The sequence below is a fragment of the Aptenodytes patagonicus genome, chromosome Z (assembly GCF_965638725.1).
Source record: "Aptenodytes patagonicus chromosome Z, bAptPat1.pri.cur, whole genome shotgun sequence".
Taxonomy (NCBI): domain Eukaryota; kingdom Metazoa; phylum Chordata; class Aves; order Sphenisciformes; family Spheniscidae; genus Aptenodytes; species Aptenodytes patagonicus.
This window is the reverse complement of record NC_134982.1, coordinates 37,035,326-37,056,139: the sequence shown is the minus strand read 5'-3', so window position 1 is coordinate 37,056,139 and position 20,814 is coordinate 37,035,326. Positions and strand designations below refer to the sequence as shown.

Genomic DNA, 20,814 nt, shown 5'->3' with positions numbered 1-20,814 from the left:
CTGATGTTAGCTCTTAGGACACAACAGAATTAGGATCATAAACTGGATACAGACATGGTTTGTGCAACCTATCTGCACCTATTTGAAAAACTGACTGATAGTAACCTGTTATCCAAAATACAGACACACACTTGCATGCTGAGTTCATCTAAATAGCCTCTTAAAAAGATCCTAATGATAGAGCAAAAAATGACTGACTTATACCACATGCTTAGAAGTGAACTATTACTACTGTCAACTTCATTTTCTCAAAATGAATGCTTATTTTTAAAATCATCAATGTATTAGGAGGACAAAGGGTTCCACCCTTTTAGCAGTGGCCAATGCATTGTACATTTTCTGGATTGTCCACTGCAGATGTGTAGCCTGCTACCTCCCAGCCAAAATCCTGATAAGGGCTCCATCCCCCTGCCCCATAAACTAGCTTCGAGAAAGATTCACTGGGAAGAGGTACATTTGGCTCTCTGTACGTTTGGGATAGTTTTCAAACTTTTGTTTGCTTATCCAAACCAAGCACTTTAATGTTCATTCATCCCCAGTAAAACTTAGTTGAAGTAACTTCAGGAGGGAATTACTCCTTCTCCTGCAAATTGCATGCAGTATCTGAAGCAGTGTATATTCAATAGACTTCTAAAGGTTTTATAACAGTAATGGTCAGGGAAAACAGTTGGCTTTCTGGCAGTATTGCTTATAAAATATCTGAATAGCCTCAAAAAAAATATTTTAGGCTCAATTTCAGTTGATGGCTAACATGTAGGTCTTTTGTAAATGCAAGATCCAAATTACACTAACTGGGCAAGGAATCAAGCTTATCAGTTATAAACAACTTGAGTGTGGGTGAGCTAGGTTTACTGTCTCTATTGGTTTTGGCCGAATTTATATATACAGTTATACTTCAGAGTGAAATTAAATAAAAAAAAAAAAATCACTTCAACAGAACTTTTTATACTTATTAGATTCCTGACCACAATCAGCCTCTAAGAACTGCTCTTAGCTGAGGTACTAGATCATCACTTTCTGTGAGGCTGAACATGCAGTTCGAGTCAGTCCACTAGGCAAATGGAACTAGTATTTCCTGCATACCAATCATATTTTATGTGAATCAACTTTAAAAAATGCTAACGGAATTTCATCCTTTCATATATATATACCAAAAGTGTGTTCTGAAAGCACAAAAGAGTTAAAACAAAAAAAACCAACCAAAACCCAGAACCCACCACCACCACAAACTTTCACCAGAAGAGTCATGAAGACATAGAAGGAGACCTGGAGAGAGGTTTCTTCAGCTTTTTGGCTTGTAAAACAAGAAAGCTGTAACACAACTTTAAAAAATCGTTTTACACAGGGATGTTGCAGTAATTTGGGGTGCCTTGTACATTCCAGAATGATACGTTAAATTCCTTTATTCAGAGTTCCCGATTAGATGATTCTCTTCTAAAAAATCTCTTTTTAAAGTGTAGTAAACTTCAGTAGGTTATTAAATTAAACTAGAATTTCCTAAAGCAATAGGATGTTTTCACATGCACAAATTAAAAAGAAACCGGATGACTTTAAGTGTCAGGAAGCTTTGCAAAGTCCTGGTTAAGTTACAATACATGCTCAGGCTCCAAAAGAGTGCAATGCATTTACTAAAGCCTGGGAAAGAAAACTTGATGTCACTCAGAGTCTGAAAGACTAACAGGTCCCTGATTGTAAGCGTATAACCACCATAGGAGCTGATCCTTTTGTGATCAAATGAGACCCTTGGTACTCAAGAAAAGCTGAAAAATTAGTGAATTATTTAATTATTGTGGCTCTGACCTCCAAGGGCTTTCTTTGTCAAATTACCTGCAACACCTAGACAGGACAAAAGGCTTTCAAAATATTGGTGAACATACAAATTTAAGAGAGGCAAGTATTGCAATGTCAGGTTTATGGAGAAATTTACTGAGTGAACTATGGGTTTAGGGGCCAATTTCAGTTGAGGGCCAGATCCAAAAGTGTGGTGTCTTAAAGCAATGTGACTTTAAAAGTTACATGGGTCCCCCTCTAAAAAGCTGTAGGAATTGAAGCAGTTACACCATCTGAAAAGGATGAAATGGAATCATTGCATCATCATAATGTCATTTTGTTTTCCTAATATCATCACACGTAGCAAAGAAACTCTGCTGGTGATTAACCACACTATTGCCTATATTGTTAGTAAATTTTATTATTTACTGTGCATTTTAAAGTGTCCTGGTTTCAGCTGGGATAGAGTTAATTTTCTTCCTAGTAGCTGGTACAGTGCTGTGTTTTGGATTTAGGAGGAGAACAATGTTGATAACACACCGATGTTTTAGTTGTTGCTAAGTCGTGCTTACACTAGTCAAGGACTTTTCAGCTTCTCCTGCCCTGCCAGCGAGAAGCTGGGAGGGGGCACAGCCAGGACAGCTGACCCAAACTGGCCACAGGGACATTCCATACCATGTGACGTCATGCTCAGTACATAAACTGGGGGGAGTTGGCCGGGGGAGGGGCCACTGCTCAGGGACTTGCTGGACATCTGTCGGCAGGTGGTGAGCAACTGCACCGTGCATCACTTGCTTTGTATATTCTTTTATCATTATTATTTTCCCTTCCTTTTCTGTTCTATTAAACTGTCTTTATCTCAACCCACAAATTTTACTTCTTTTTTTCCCCGATTCCCTCCCCCGTCCCACTGGGGTTGGGGGGGAGTGAGCGAACGGCTGTGTGGTGTTTAGCTGCCTGACGGGTTAAACCACAACATAAAGGTACCCTACCTTCCATTAAAAAAAAAAAAGTCAATCGATTGCTTAACAAAAATAGGGTCCTTCCTTTCCAAAAGGCAGCATTTCTGAAACAAGTCAACAAAACAAACAAATTCTTGTAAAATGGGGAAGGAAAGACTGAGCTTAAAAAGCAAATTTGTTTCTAAATCTTTCTTCAACTGAACCATTATGCAAACTGAAGAAAACAAAAGTTATTTGAAAAATCAAGATTATTATCATGATAACATCCTTTTAGCTGACAATGAAGCTCGTTACGCTACTGTGTACTCATTTCACATTTTTAAAATTTGTTCAAGTACTGTTCACATTGTTCAATTTGTTCAAGGCCAAACTGCTTCAGAGAGCCCAGTCTCTAAAGAAAATAGGTCCTTACTATGAGCAACTGGAAAAATTGTGCCTTCACTACATAATGTGGATTTCACAGGTTTCCATGAAAAGTTTTTATAAGTAATTTAAAAACAACAACAATAAATAAATAAATGTATGTTGGATAAATATTAAGCAGTGTGACTTAAATATGTAAAACCCAATAAAAACAAACATTAAAATGTAACTTGCTGACTGTATGCCCTTAAATCATGTCAACATTTCAGGAATAAAATTATGAGTTAAGAGCAGTGTTATGCTTCATGCCCTAACTCTGAATTTCCTGTCTTTTTATCTCTGCAAGTCATACTCTCTAATTTATTTTAAAGGGATTTTTTTTTCATTTCTCACATTAATTTTTACGCTTAAAGTACAAAATGCAAGCAATCAGGCAATAGAAGTAGGTAAACACATGTATTTCTACAAAAACACGTTACTCTACTGCAAAAAAGTCACAGAAAGGAATGCAAAGGATTGTTCTTTTTTTCCCAGTTGAAAAGGATGCAAACACGCACAATTATAGGAGAAAGCAGGGGAAAAGAGCATGAGCAAACCAACAGAAAAACATTCTGATTTTATAAATTCCAGAAAGGCACAAAGTAAAGGAGACTGCTATGGTTTACAGCTACCCTTCTTTATCGCTGTCATTACCTCCCTTTGGCCTGCTGATCCACTCCTCCTCCGCTTGGACTAGTGAGGTGAGGTCTGACAGCTGAGAAATCTGCTGTGGGACCAAGGGTGGAGATGATACCCAGCCGTGTGCTCCCATGACCTTCCTTCCAGTCAGTGCACCAGAAGAGGAGACCAGGAGGAGATACAGCATCAGAGACAGTTGTCTCCTGCAGAGGAAAGTTTGCCTGCTAGCTGGCACTGAATTCTGTGGTGGTGGGGCGTCGGTCATCTCCCTGCCATCCAGAGGGAAACATAAACCTCTAAACATGAGATTTAGCTTTACAAACACTTAAAGTACATCTTTTGAGGGGAATACTTACTTCCCCACTATTTTAAATGTAGTTTTATGCATAAATAGATTCTCCAGGCCCAATCCAGTTAAATGCCAGCACAAATTTCTTTTTTCTTTTTGCTTTTTTTTTTTAAATGGGTGCATGTAGCATTATCCATGCTACATTGTAAGTGGGGGCATGCTGCACATACATGCATTTCTGAGGCTGGCTGAGAAAGAGGTAGGCTCCTGGAAACACTGCCCTGGGTCTTACTCTCTCGTTTTTGTTCCCTGCGAACTAGGGAGTGAGCTAGTGGTACAAAGTAAACAAGAAACACCACAAAAGACAAGAAAAATCCTTCCATCTAGGATCCCGATCAATTGAATTGCAACTCACAGGTAGCATCTACACATCTTGCACTATTTATCAAAGCTAATGCCTGAAGATCAGCACTGAATTTTTGCCTTATGAACAGTGCTTTACCTACTTAGCTTGAAACACAAAACCAAACAGGTGTCAGAACAAGAAAATAATTATTCACAACAGTATACCTTATAGGATCTAAATTTAAAATGTCAAGAAAATATCAGGAAGATGACAAGCTGGATTGCATGGATTCATTCCCCATTTAAGTATCTGAGCTAGACTCATTCAGGCACAGCTATGCTTTAATCCCCTCCAAAAATTTCTCAGCGAATTCACAGTCTCAGAACAAACAGACGTTCCCTTTATGTTTAACCCACTGTTTAGCAGGGAATAATAGAAGCTTCCCAGCTCCCTTTCTTGAAATAACTTCTTCAAAAAGGAGGAGGAAGCACCTTCTGGCCTGAGTAAAAGTCATGGAGTCTGGAAAGAAGTGAATCTGTCTGCCTTTGTAGAGAATATTCCTTTTCTTCTATAAAGCCAGTAAAATTGTATCCTCAGCTCTGTTCTTTTGTAAAAACTTTCTCCCAGGGTTAAATGTCCTGGTCTATAATATCCAGTTCTCAAAATAACAGCCTGTCTAGCACTCCCAATACTTCTATTTCTACTGCAGCATTAGTGGTATATGTAATAATATACAAAAGTTTCTTTTAATTTCATGTGCTGAAAATGTCACTTTGAGAGGTGTGGGAAGAAGGCAAAAGAAACAGGGGTGCATAGAAAACAGGAAGCAAACACATGTGGCTGGTGAATAAAACTTATGGCATATTACCAATGAAACACATTTTGAAAGACTACTGCAAAGACATCTAGTAAGGAAAATGGCATCACATGGCTGTCTCCCGACTCACAGTTGCCCTCCACAGCAACTGGGGCCTTTCTGAAAACCCACATACCATTTTGCAAGGAAAATAAAAGACTAGCTCATTCCAGTATTTCTCCTTCAAAAACTGAACAAAATGAAGCGTAAGCATTCACTTCCTTTTTCTCTGTTAATCTGCTGCAGGCAGAGAATGAATGCATGATGATTTTTTACAGGGCAAACTTGAACCTATACTTTAGACTTCTTTCCTTATCCAAATCATTAGTTTCTCTAAATCAATTTCCAGTTAGTTGCTCCAGGAGGTACAACTGTTGCACTGGCCTGAGCATTTAGGATGAGAGATGAATACAGCTTCAGGTTCCAAGTATCTTGTTTTCAGTCCTGGGAACTGAGGACCCTTGTTTGTGAGCTGGTAGTTCCAGTACCTCACTTAGAAACACATTTCTAATGCCATAGAAATGCAAACCATGAAGGAAAAAAAGGAAAGGAGATTAGCTTCCTGAAAACATGACCCTCCTTTTTTGCGACTCAGCCAATGACTTGAAAGATTTGTTTTGCGCTTAACATTGGAACAAACCTGCGGTCATTTAGGAACTTCATGGTTTCCATTAAACCGCACAGCATGGACATTTGGAATTTCATGGCAACTGTGAAGTGAGCATGTAGATCTTGCCTTTCCAAAGCACCGTCCTCTGCCGAGAGCTAACACCCACACACATTCACTCACATTCCTTAGCCAATTCATGTCATTAAGGAAATTTTAAGAACAGACAAAACAAAGCACCCCCCCCCCCCAAAAAAAAAACCAACAAACCACCAACCCCACTTAAACCTCTTTCTTAGGCTCTTGAAAGCAAAATACTACAAGTGGAAATGTAATGTTTAAATGCAGCGAACACACTGTGTCCATCTACAGTGTTTACAGCATTAACTCTGCAACTACGCTGAAAAGCTGAAGTATTGGAAACCACCTAATTGCCCAAACATCTACCTCTCTGCAGGTGTAAATACATGGGCCTAATAAGCCTTCCCACTGTGAAAGCAGTTACTTAAATTATATTAAAATATTAAAAACTATTTAATGAGCTTTTTTCCCCTAAAGTAAATTGAGTGTGTGCCTTAACCTGCTTCAGGCAAAGGAAGTTTCAAACATATTGGTTTTGAAACTAGCCATTATTTCCCATGTCGCAAAAATGGCAATTTTATTTCCCAACAGCAAATGAAACTGTCAGGAAAATTTAGATGCAATAAAATTGGGTGGTTAAACCAACATGCTGGATTTGGAATAAAACTGAATTAAAGGAATTAAAATTAAGCATTATGTCAATCAAACTTTATAAAAACTATTTTAAATGGGGGAGGGGTGGTGTTGATTTTTTGGGGTATTTTGCAAAAGTTAGGTTTTGGACTTGGTGAAGTCCACCCGTAACTAGCCATTTTATGTCCATCAACAGTGTCACATTTGAAATTTGCGCAATGAAAAACATTTTGCATAAAATGTGTTGCTTCTGGCAACATTTCTGCCTAAATAAAAAGTTGTCAGGCAGTGTGTGACTTTAGTGGTACAGAGTTTTAAAATGGTGGCTTCAGTCCAAGGCTTGCTAATAACGGCTGACATGCACTGGAATCTTGAGGCCTAAATCAACATTGTTTTCACAGCTGTAATTAAGCCACCTAATCAGAAGCACATTTTGACGGGACAGTTTCTGGAAGCCAGACATTACAATTTCTTATGCCTGGAGCGCAGTGGCTCATGAGAGGTCCTCATTTAATTTCAGGTTTAAAAAAAAAAAAAAAAAAGGCTGTAAAATGAAAAGACTATAAAAAAAGCAGTGTACGGCTGTTGAAATGAAGCAGGCCTATGTGTTCATGCCTTGACCAACCCTACATCCCACCCTCCTTCGGCTCTCTGCCGAGTCCCCAGCTCTCAAGTGGCAGCTGCACACAGTGAGATTAAGGGCTTCTGCCAAAGTCAACAGATGAGCTGGTCTGAACTGGCTCTCTGTGTGTTCTGATTGTAAATTGTGCTGGTGATGATTAGAGAACTCTAACACAGGATGTCGACTCTTAAAACTGTCCAGAGAAAATAATTTTTATTTTTTTTTAAGTTCAGGAAATTTTTTTAAACTTCTTTTGTGGCTTGGTACACAGTGTTGTGTCTATAACTTTCAGATGATTCAAACTTGAATTCACACAAATTAAGTAACTATATTATTAAAAAAATACACCGTTACTGGCTCACAGCAAGATCCTTCATTTGGGGATGTTTACGTAGCAGTGCTGCTGCTGAATGCAATTCTCTAACTAGTACACTCCAGCAGTCTTGTGCTTCTACCACCTGCCAGTGGAAGATACCCCTAAAATTCAAACTATCAACTATTTTTGCTGTGTGACTATCACTTCAGTGTGTTGTCATACCTAAAACGGCTAAACTGTCTTGCTCTTTTTCTGGAGCACAGCTACATTAGTAACTTTAACATAAACTTTCAACCCCAGAGGCCATTGTAAAACTATCAATATGAAGGCACCAGTCACTGGGGTCTGATTACATTTAGTTCTGCATTTTAATTACATATGGATTCTATTAACTGAACCTTTTGCCTTATAGGCAACATTTTAATCAAATTACTATAATTTTCAAATATGTTACAATAGTCTGACAAGTTAAAAGTTCACATACCTAGAATATTAAGTATCAAAAAATTTTTGCATAGAAAAGGAAATATTCTTTACAAAATAGCAAATGTGTTGTTGGATTACTGTAACTGTTTTTGAACACCTTGCCCTAAGTTACCTAGTGTGATTTATAGTATCAGTTTCTTTTTTTTTTTTTAATTGGTACTACATAATAAGCAAATAGTTTAAACTACATGATTTATACTGTTTGGTTACAACTATTACTTGTGGAAGCAATACCACATAACAAGGTGAGCATTTGCACTAGGATACCTGCATTCCTTGGCTATGCAGTGAGGTTGGCAAGTGATGCCAAATTGCTTAAAATCAGGTAAGAAATGTAAATATTTCAGTAAAAAAATAGTTTCTGGAAGATATTACTGCTTTGTGGATTCAGCCTGATAGAGACTTCAAGCTTAGTAAATATTATGAATACAGTTTTCTATTTTTGCCTATACTGGTATTTCCACTCTTTCATGTCTATTATCATCTCAATAGTTGGGAAATTCTCCTTGTGGGCCTGTCAGATTTTTCTTTACTGACTATCACTTTAAGAACATTCATATGTTTCACAGTAAATAAACCATGCACTGGTAATTGACAGCACTGAGCAAAAGTTACAATTAACTGAAGTCCATATCTTACCGAATTCTGTCCTAGAATATTTCCAAGAAAACACTGCAAGACAGAGGGTAACAAAAAAAATAACAAGTCTGAGTATTTTTTGCAAGGCAAATTAAGAACTAGTATCTCCAAATCTTTCACAAAACCAGTTCAATTCCAAATCTTTCAAAAAATCTTTTCAGTTCAACTGTGCATCAGGCTAGCATGAAGTAGTGGAAAAGCCAAGCAGAGTTTTCATCCAGGACCGATCTGCTTCTTGCAACATCTGGGAAGAATTCCCCCAGCTATGTCAGTCATTGCATGTCCTAACACAAGAGATACGGCTCTGGTCCATGAAAGAAGCTCTCTGACATTTAACACGACACCGATGAAGTGAGTGCCTTTCTCCTATGCAGCAAGTGAAAAGGCAAATAGGTTTTTTTCTTTTTCTTCAGTTCCGTCCTCATAATTCTAAATGTAAGACATTGCATCCCTGTTAGATGCATGTTCAGCCTTGAAACACAGATTGAACTGGTGACAGGGAAACAAAGGGTATGGGGGAAAGACATGTAAAACCACTGCCCTGACCAGCCTGGCTAAGTAGGAAGAAACTGTCAGTGGTGTAGTTAATTGCTAAGTTTGAGTTTTAAATATTTCTTTTCTCTCTCCCCACCATGAACAGGGTTCAAGTAGATCATGAGAACTGAGAGATGACTGCTCTGAGTAGGAAGAAAAGTGTACATTTTGCTTAATGCAGTTCTTCAACACAAAAGTATGAGAGCATATGTCAATTACTAGCATCTCAACAATAAATATGGATTTTTCACGCATAAGATCATTCTACTTGCTTTACTCACCTTACCAAAACCTACAATTCCTTTATTTTCAATACTTTAAGTGATATCACTAGACATTTTCTGACACAGCTACAACTGTGGGGAAAAAAAAAGTAAGGACGATGCAAAGCCACGTAAAGCAACAAGTGATTTCATTTTCAACCCCAGTTAGGAGAAGCATCCAAAGACAACAGTTGTTTTTGTGGTTAGTTAGAGAACTCTGCTCTTCTTACAGACCTTCACTTCACCCCTCTCACCCATCTGAAACTCACCTTCTCCCCCTTTCAGTTAAAGTTATCCTTTTGACTCCCCAAATTTCAATTTCTCCAGTGCACACAAAGCTTTTCCCTCTTCATCATCTTTATAAATTACTGTATTTTCCACTTAATTTTCTACTCTTCTTTGATTCTGAAGTGAAAGCAGAAAAAGGAAGGAATATCACCAGATCAGCTGCACATTCAGGATCAGAGAAACACCTGCCCACTTGTAGCATAATAGTGGCTTTTTTTGTTTGCCAAAACTGATACCAGAATATTTTAAATTCTTAAAATTCTGACAGCAGTACTGACATCAGGCACAAAATCTCAGGGCTGAAAGCTACAAAAACACTTTCTGGAGATATTTTGTAATGAATTGAATTCTGTCAGCTCCCTATATGTGTCAGGTCACACTGGAAAATACAGTGTCACTGCATCCACTCCCCACAACACTGCTTGCAGCAACAAACTCTTCGGCAGTAGAGACACCATGGATTCATGTGCTTGCCATGTGACTAATATGATGCCACATGTTGCCCCACAGCACCCACAAAGTAATTGCTTATGACTATACTACTGCACAGTACAGCACTTAAAAGCTTTCAGTTCAAAGCCTACTTATTACTGCAACTCTGAATGAAAGTGCAAGTATAGTAGTGAACTAATGTATTTGAAGAAGTAAAATGGATCAAAGCAGCAGAATCCAGTACTGTTAAAGTAACTGGCAAGTGTTCATTTAATAGGAAACCTTGAAGCACAGTCCAGTTCATGATGTTTATATTACTAGATGTTGCTGAACAAGAAGTAGGCAGGAAAAAGGAAATACAAGAAAATTTTGGCTGATACCTTCTCTGCTTACATACAGATCATGTGTACAGTTAGTTACTACCAGTGAAGTACTTCCACTAAACCCACCTTCTAAGCACATTAAGCTTTACTAAGGAAAATCATAAGGCGGCATAAAGGCAGAGACATGTAAAGGGAAACAATACTGTTTCTTAAATTTCACGGAGAAAATGGCAGTGCCAGTCCAGTACTGAGTTCAGTAGCCAGTGAAATAATTGTCCGTCTTATTTCATGCTAGAGGTTGCTGGCTTCTCTGTTCCTCTTCTGGCAACCTACATCCTTATAGTCAAGTCTACCTATGGCTATATCAATGACATCTTCTTAGCTGAACTCTTATTATTGTTAGCTCTACCAATTATAGATATGACCCTTAATGTGGTGATGCAGCAAGTTATGGAGGACAGAATTGTGACTGTAGTACTTGCAGTTCAGAGAAAGTAAATTTTAAAAACCAAGGAAATGCACAGAAGTGAAACAGTTATGGTTGCAAAGAAAGACTATTACAAAATGTTAATGGTTTGATAACAGAAATAAAAGAAAAAGACATTTTAGAAATGTAAGGGAAATTTCAGAAGCATTTGATAAAGGAAAAAAAAAACAGGAGAAATGAAAAAAAAAAAAACCAGAAAAGAGATACCGGAATAGGGAACAATAGAAAAAAAAGAAGGTTTAGGTAGAAAACCAATAATCTGTATTTCAGCTGTACTGAATTTTAAAGAGTTGCAAGAATAGAAAATGCACGGGGCCTTTCTCTGCACAGACGAAGAATTATCAGAGACGAGTACGACAGACAGATAGGTGGACACTGATGAAGAGTACACAGACATTCTGCTGTTGACTCCCCTTCACCCCACATAATAATTCTCTTCTCTGTAAGCGGTGTTTCCAGCATTCATCTCACCTCTGTCCATCATAATCATATCCCTTCCTGTTCCTCTCTGTTGGCATTAGCATGAGCACACATAGCAATCTCAGAATCTAAACACTATTGACTAGAAGGATAGTGGTTGGACTAGAAGCAGACTGGAGGATGGAGACGTCAATTCAGAGTCTTAGATAAAAGATGAGGAGTCAGAATCACTGACGTTGCCTTATGGCATCAGTTTTGTTTTCACAATTATCAGCAAAACCCAAAGAAACAGAAGAGGAAAAAAGTGGTGTGAATAGAAAGAAAGGTGACATAGTTAGCAAATTTCAGTACAAAAAGGTCAATTAGGAAAGCAGTACCTTCTGAACATGGAAAAGATCAATACTGATGAGTGGCCCAAACTTGGATGCAATGGACAATTGGAAGGGTAAGAACCTTACACAACTAGCATACAAGACATCAAGAGACAGCCACAACATAGTGAGATAAAACCCAATCTTAGAAGGTAAGAGTCCACACATGGTATACACCTGAAAGACTTTTCAAAAATGTGTTTCAGCACTGAGCAATAGGTTACTGTTCTAGGAACACAAGCATACGTCATACGAAGACCTGCAATTAATACAGTCCAGGTGCTGTGTTTGTCTCCCACGTGAAAAGTTTTGTCTGCAATGATACTAGAACTGGCTATGTGATTAAACACAGTCGATTGAAACCAACAAAGTGTGTACAATTCTGAAACCAAATACATGCTCAAGAAAAGTCATTACTCCCTTTCATTTAAAATAATCAGGCAAAAAAATCTGTTCTACTTTTTTAATACAGAAAGAAATTTAGTGCAAAACTTCTTCCTCAAAATCAGAACAGAACAGTATCGGCTGAAACTTTAAAATGTAAGTCACTCTGGAGAGCTGTGATGCCTGAAGTTACTAAAAGTCATGCTTGATGCAACTTTTGCAAATATTAGGGACAAGCTTTACAGAAAACCCAAATACTACAAAATATACCATCACCACTTATACTTTTTTCATGGAAACTTCAGAAGCTATCATGCTGAATTTTTTGCCTTTACATTAAAATTTTAAAACACTTCCTATTAATGCTTATGCTTAGGTTCAAATTAAACTTCATCTAAAGGAAGAACTATTCTTCTCCCCAGAGGGTTGTACAGAGGGGCCAACACATCATACTACAATGCAAAAAGTATCATCTTTACATTGATGCTGTAGGCAGACACAAATTACTTAGAAAGCACTGCATTCAACCACAGGCATCAGAGAGCTGGGGGGGCAAGTTGCTTGTTTTCACTGTAACATATCAAGCCACTGCATAGCCCTTCATAGACAGGACTAGCATAATCTTTGCTAAAAGCTCTCTCAATCCAAATGAAAGCAAACCTCGCTGCAGCAAGTTTGGCAGACTTCCCAACCCTTAGTACACAAGTGGTCATCTTGATTTAAACAACAAAACAATCATAACAGGCAAAGGAGCAACCCAATTACACTGGGCACAGGCTCAGCAGGACACATGTAAACCTAGTAGAAAACATAAAGAAAGCCTGGTTGGAGGCGAAAAGAAGCGATTTCAGTGAAGCAATTTCATTTAGTTTCTTAGAAAGGTTGTGCAGTCACAAATAAAACAAAGTTTTTGTTCAACAATTATCATCTCAAGATCTTAAAACTGAAATTCAGCACTGATTAATATATTTTCTATTTGCACTAATTTCCCATTGTGCTGATGCAATTTAGAAGCAGGATAAGAAATTAATGTAATTCTGTTGGAAACAACCAAAGTCACAGCCACAGCCTCTGAATATACATTTGCCAATGTGTTTATGTCATTTGCATTAGTGACGGCTCTCTTCTTACAGATCTTCTGTTTCAGAAAGACAGACAAACAATCCTCATTTTCTTTATGGTCCTTTGCTTCAGAAGAATAAAAGAAGAGAAAGGAGGAAGGAGAGGGGAACAAAAAAAACCCACCAAACTCCAAAGCTTTGTCCTTTATCCAATGCAGAAAAGTAAAGAAAGATGGAGAAGAAATACATCAAGTGTATACAAGTTGCACAGCTTACACAGTCTCATTCTAGACATACTTGGCTACATATTTATGACAGTTTATGTGTCTGGCCTCCTGCCTGTGTGACACAAATACATCTGCATTCAGTAATCCCCCTAGAGAGAGATCTCAGATCTGAAGAATCACCTTATTAGCCTTAAACAAGTCCAAGTGTCTTTGTGGGCAACAACATTTTAGACAAGAAATGATTTCTGAAATTGGATTTTAACTTCATAACTTTAGTGAGAAGCATTATTCATAACCACAATTGTCTAAAAAAACCCCACATCTCCTAATAAACATTTTGTTTACATGCACAGTTAATAACATTCTGTTTTAACATGGTGCTATATCTTTAGATGGTTAAATTCTTCAGGTCCAAAATTCAACCATTTACTGTACTGCCAAAAACAAAGAAATCACAACGTATACTTTTTCAGTGACAGCAGCAATGAACAGGTCCTTGTAGAAGACACAGTAGTAAAATTAATCCTTGTGTTAACTTTTACCACCCGCTTTCTCTTCTGAAAAAGTCTCAGAAGGTTTCTGTTGACACTAGTTTTATTGCTCTATTATGTTTATAATGAAATATTATTGTATTTCCCTACAGAAACTATGCAGCATGAAGGGAGATGCTGGCTAGGAAACCACATCCAAATGACAAAAATTACTTGAAAATCAGACTTACCAATTGTAAGCTCTCACTTTCATGAAGACAAGCTGTTTGGAGCTTGGACTTTAGGGCTGCAGCGTGAAGCTGATGAGATGCTGTTTCTCTCACTAACATGTCAATTCTGGAACTTGCAAGTTGGTAGACATCCATAAAACTTTTAATCATGGCCTTTAAAAAGTAAAATAAATCATCAGTGCCAGGCAGGCTATACTTAAATGCCAAATAGCCTACATCCAAATTCATTACAGAAGACCTAACTTTTATTAATCAGAGAAATCAAACAAAGGTTGGAAGCCAGGCAAAATTTCAGTCTCAGGACTTAAACATTAAAAAGGTCTAACATGGGATTTTGTATTCCTTCTAAAATCTTAAATATTAATAGCATTGAAGAAAAGCAAATGACTGTGCACCCTAATTAGAAGGTGTTTCGATGAGCTGTTTTCAAACATGCAGTACTGCATTGAGCAGCTGATACCATTTTTCGTTGTATTTAAATACAAGACAGTGCAAATTCAATTTCTGTTTACAAAGAATCACTACACGGTTTCAGGTAAATGTTCATACTTTCAAAATGAGTCGAGTTACTAATCCTCCCACTCCGCATTAAAAAAAAAAAAATAATTTGGCAGAAACAAAAGAAACACAGTAAACCTACAGACCTCTGAAAGTAAATAATCTGATTACAATATAGCTGGGAAAATATAATTGTTTTCATGTATATAGTGGAAGAATGTCCCAACCGTGTAATATTGATCAGACTGATAATAAAGTTAGCAGCACAAGAGAGTACAAATGATTTGGCAGTACTGGTAACTTTATATCTACCCTAAATAGTATAACACTGTTGAGATTATTGGTCTTCTTTACAACTGGTTAATCACATTTTATAAGTTATAGTTTTCCCTTCTGAAATAACCTGTAGCAAGTTCCTACTGTAAGAACATATTACAGATAATATGTATTGGCCTTTTGAATGTAAGTCTGTGGCCTTTTGAATGTAAGTCTAAGGCAAAAATAAACTTAGTACCACAAACAGGCATTCACGAAGATTTTTACTGTTTTCCTTTCTTTGTTCTCAAACACACAACTGCTTTTTGGAATAAAAGTTAACATAGCCGAAATCAATCAAGTTATTTCATTGTCAAATGTAGAAAACAGCAGTGGCAACTTAACACCACCATATCTTTTCTCATCAGTAATAATATCCAAAATGTTTTACATACTATGGTGCTAGTCCTAAAAGTGTATTCACATAGCTCTATAAGTCTGACGCTGTCAGCTCTGATCCTGCTTTTAAAATTTTTCATCCACATGCAACATGACTAAAATGCTGCAGCTCTTCACAAACAATACCAAGCAAGAATGTGAATATATCTCACACCCCATATAAAACTGCCTGAGAGTCTTCATATGGCAACTGCCCACATGTTAAAAATTACATATGTTGAAATACATCTATGGACCGGGCCTGTGACTCATAAGCAAGGATTATACCAATGCGTCATAACAAGCTGTGTCTCAAATCTCACAGAAAAAAAATCTTATGTGTTCCTTTGATTACTTCCCACATGATATTTAAAGGTATCACTGAACTAGAACGCATAGAGACGATTCCTTACCTTCTATCCTTTTACCTCTGGTACCACAAAGCTAGCGAAGCCACTGACCTATACAGCTTCATCCTACACCTTCAGAGCCACTCTAAGTCCATGCAGTTATCTGAAATAGCAGTTATCAATTCCTTGCTGCTCAACTCAGCTATTTCATTTCTTCTTTTGTTTAATGAGTTCGAAACTTTTCAATGTAGGAAAAATTTATTCATTCACGAGCTTTTATTTTCAGACATAGCAAATATTTTTTCTAAGATATCTAGGTTTTTTTTAGTCCAAAGGAAGCAATTTCTCAGCTATTAACGATTCATTACCGATGTGGAAGGTAGCATTTATGCACCCGTAGGTACACACTCCTTCCAGTATATCCCAACTCCCTAGCAAAGAGTCAGGGTCAGTTTAGATTTCTCTCACTCAGGACCAGGTTAGGGAAAACAGTGGTTTTGGGTCTTCCAGTGGGTGACATGGAATCCTTGATAATGAGTGTACAGAACATTTATTCTAAATGCCATCTGGAGGAAGGCAAATACTTCGGGTTTTTAGACATGCCATTGGAAGGCATTCATTTACATATGATTTTACATAACTCATGTCAGTCACAGATTGAGTCACGGATCTGTTTTCCACAATACAAAAGTTCCACTTATTAAAAAGCTTGATACACGGGGAATGGGCATAGAACCTGGTCACTTGCATGTTATAAGATCTGTCACATAATAATTAAGCACACCTCTAAAGGAATTCAGCACTTTAATTTAGATCCCTATATGCACGTTACAGATACAAATACATCTGCAGCTCTGGAAACTGTACCATGATCAACAAAGTCTGTTGACAGAATTTCAGACAAGGCACATCTAGTTCTGCAGAATTTTTTTCCTCTCCTGCTAAGAATGAGTGTTTTCTTTTGTTTTTAAGTACACATAGCAATGAGATGTATACATAGTTTTTAAGTATACATAGCAATAAGATACTTCAGCAACCCTCCTGATTAATTTTTATCGCATAAAATTTGGCATTCATACACATCTGCAGGATCTGCATTTAAGCGAGTACTTCTGGTGTTTAATGTGTTGGTAATAGTGTGACATGCAAACTGGGAACAGAACGTGAAACAATAAAAATTTGTCTTCTGTTACAAATAAAAATGTTTTAAAAATATACACCAGAAAATGACTTCTGTTCAGAAAGGCCAGATGTAGTGATCCCCGAACATTATAGAAGCCAATATTATTGCAACTCAGACCACTTTAAAAGTTAAAACTTCTTCAGACAGATGAGTATTATAGGAAACTTAGTGGGGAGAAGACTTAACCAAGGAGGCCACAGCAATAGTGGGGCTGAAGAGTACTATTTTTAAACGTTACTGGCTCTAGGTGTCCCTGCTTGAGCAGGGGGCTTGGACCAGATGACCTCCAGAGGTCCCTTCCAACCTCAACCAGTCTGTAATTCAGTAATTACGAAGTCTTCCTAAGAATGGAACAAGATGCAAGTTAATAATGGTTGAAATTTACATAGGACTGTCAATTTTAAGGGCAGAAATTGTAATGAATTACTCTGCACTAACCAAAGAAAAAGAGGAATTAATCAGACAGCTGAATGACTTTTTTCAGTGACCTCTTCCCTTTCCTTTTACTCCACACAATGCCACACACTATTTTATAAAGGATTTCACTATTATTTAAAGTTCTACACCATGTGCTACTGATATGGCAGAAGCAAATATAATGGTAGGAGTGTTTTCAATGTCAAAAGTGTCTTCAATGTGAGAGAAGACCCATGCTGCAACACTAAGTCAAGACTCAGGCAGCTTCATGAAACAGATGCATGACTTTCCCCGCTAACTGGCTGCAACTCACAGGATAAAAATATATTCGTAAGGTTGGCATGGAGAAAGGATGCTTTTATGCTGAAGGTGCTGGACTAGGCACAAAATTTGCAAGAGTGCCAAAGTCCCATTTTCAAATATAACTTTCAATGGACAAGTTATTTTAAGCCTAAGTACTTCTAAGGATCTTTTTTAATGGGTATTTACACACCTAAAACAGTGTCCCCATCTAGAAAATCCCCATGAGCACTTTATCTTTGAATTTAAAGCAAATCAGAAAATTTTGAAAACTTCAGGTAAGTGCTATTCACGTGATAAAGGAACAAAGTATTTTAAATTTCAGATCCTTATTTATTTAGAAAATGGGACTCTGAAGATTCTGAGCATTGCACATCTGGCTGTTTGCCTGCCTCCCCAGCTTGTAAAAACAAGGCCAGAAGACAGGAACATTGCAAAACCATGTACGTGCATAGCCATCTACCAATGCTCCAACACCCTGAATATATATATATAAGCACATAAATAGATAAAAGAAAACATATCTAAAATGTAACAAAAATTAAACATATTTTAAGTGAAATTAGCAGATGAGGTTTATTTCAAAGCAGCCATAAGGAAGAAGGTCCTTATGACCTGTTCAAAGATGACTCATCTGTAATACGAGGGTATGCATAAAAATTTCTGGCTTAAGCTACAGGTTGGTGAAGCTGAGAAACCTGAGTTGAGAGTAAAAATGAGACAAACTAATCTGATGCTGTTTATAAACTACAAACCAGTGAACTGCAGAGCAAAATAGCAAAATTTAAGCTGTGCTTTCTTTCTCCAGATTAATCTTTAAAAGGACTGAGAACACTTAATATTAGAGACAGTCTTCCAGAGGACACGTAAAAACAATTTTTTTCTAATATTCCCTCCGCATACTTTTGAGTAACCAAAAATTTCCTTGTTCTGTACACCATTTCTAGAACCAGTAATTTTAAGGTGCACAGTGCTATAGATGCTTTAAAACAGCTTTTGCATGTATTACTGGCTATAAATTTACAGGACTGGAAGACTCCAATCTTCAGGAGTACTTTATTTAAAGTGAAAAATGGCTAATACTGACAAATTACACAACAATCTTTAAGGAATATGAAACATGAAAAGAAAATAAACCTTTTTTTTAATTAATTTATTAAATTCAAAGGTTACTTGAACTTCAGCTGTTCTTAATTCAGTTATAGTAGAAACTTATAACAAGAAATATACAGATCAGCATATGCAAATTAGAAGAAGACCTCTCATCAAAGTTTTAATGTATTTATTATACATTATAAAAACAGCATTTTTAATTCCAAATTAAAACACTGTACATGTTGTCTCCTTTGCCCTCAGTGCTTGGCTAATGAGAACACACATAGTACAAAACAATTTTTATTCAGATTATGAATTATAAATAATTGCAAATGGAAGTTTCCATTTAAAGTTTTACACTATTCTGAAGTTACAAATCAAATATCAAATGATTAAGAATCAGTTTCTTTATTTTTATATCCATGTTATACCATTGACTCAGGATCTTACTGGGCCTGTTACCATAGAACTGCATTCCTGTTTAGAAGGAACAAAGCTAAAGGAAGGAGACCTTATGTGAAATGATGCTTATTAAAAGGTATGAAACAGCCTAACAGCCTGACAATATAAGCATTGAGTTTGTAACATCAGATGCAGCAGCCAGAATAACAAGACCATCTACTTTACACAATGTGCTTAAAAAAAAAAAAAGTATTAAAAAAGTCAAAATTAACATTTGACTGTTAGGTTCTCCCTTCAGGAAATTCTTCAACTAAAAAGAATGTTAGCAGGTAGTAAATTTACCTAAGGGCAACATATACAAAAAGATGAAAAAGAACAAGAGAAGGAATAATGAATGGACTTCAGAAGAATGAAAGATTAACTCTAGTATAACAAAGTGCTTAGATGTGAATCTGAAAAGACTGAGAATTTCATTTATGGTACAGAATTTGGCTTAAGTGCAGTTCAGGCAAAAGCAACCGATGTGAAAACAAAACTCCACGGAGTGGAGTTCTGCATGCTTAATGGATAACCTACAGAATGCCTGTCATTACTGCCTTGCTTCAAACTGACATAAATAAGATTAGTTAAAACAAGTCCAGAAAACAAAACATATGTCAATTACTTTTTGTTTTCAGAAGCAAGATTTCAGGATACTTATTATAGATTTAAGAGAGCTATATTTGGGGAAGAAAGGATTAAAATTCATTTCACCCATACATTTTAGCATTTGAAAATCCATTCTGGCTGCCTTGACCCATAGTCCAAAATGTCTAGTGGCAACATCAGTGGAGGATGTAAATACAGCAGCTTCTCAGGCATCAGAAAAAACCCTCAAGGGAAACAGCATTCAGCAAAATTGCACTTTTGCAGCTGTTTGGCACTTCTTTAATGATCTATTCTCCTTGTATCTCATTTTGACACTAAACTTTTTGTTGGGTTCCATTCAAGCGTGGCATGCACAATTTAAATGTGCCAAAAAGCAGGTCAGTTCTGTTACAACTTTTTTTTTTCCCCCCAACGAAAGCTGACTCAGTGCCACACACAGGGCCTAACTCTATCCCCTTTGCTTCAATAACAATTACTTTACCCTGTAGGTCTCAGAGGATAGCCCAAGGGAATGAAGTTCTAAATAAAAGGCTAGATTCTCTGCAAGAGGTAATGACATGACTTCCTACAAGAAAATTGAAAAGGGAGCATTGAAATTGACAGAGACTGAAAGGAAAGTGCTTCTACTGGAAACCACAGTGGATGGGCATAATAACAATTGCCATGAAAATTATTACAAAGTGTAAGAGTTTCAAAAATAACACTGATCTTCTAGAAACTGATAAATTAAGACCAATGTGTTTGTTGGTATGATCAAGTAGAAAGCATCCTGAGAATTTTATAGCAAAGGAGCTACCTGCAGCCTTGACTACTTAGAAATATCTCTGGACCATGCAAGCAAATTACCACTTGTCCTGGTTTCAGCTGGGATAGAGTTAGTTTTCTTCCTAGTAGCTGGTACAGTGCTGTGTTTTGGATTCAGGATGAGAATAATGTTGATAACACACCGATGTTTTAGTTGTTGCTAAGTCGTGCTTACACTAGTCAAGGGCTTTTCAGCTTCCCATGCTCTACCGACTGAGAAGGCTGGAGGTGCACAAGGAGCTGGGAGGGGGCACAGCCAGGACAG

At 37.2% G+C, this 20,814-nt stretch overlaps 1 protein-coding gene across 8 annotated transcripts in view; it reads right to left on the bottom strand.

Moving 5' to 3' along the window:
* Window positions 1-20,814, bottom strand: part of CCDC171 (coiled-coil domain containing 171) — a 158,856-nt gene that overhangs the window by 8,061 nt on the left and 129,981 nt on the right. For 7 of the 8 annotated variants that reach the window (XM_076362130.1, XM_076362134.1, XM_076362135.1 and 4 more), the window contains one exon: window positions 14,160-14,312. The exons of the other annotated variant lie outside the window; for it this stretch is intronic. In XM_076362130.1, coding sequence (XP_076218245.1) covers window positions 14,160-14,312 — 153 coding nt within the window. The remainder of the gene's footprint in view (window positions 1-14,159; window positions 14,313-20,814) is intronic. 8 annotated transcript variants of the gene reach the window in all.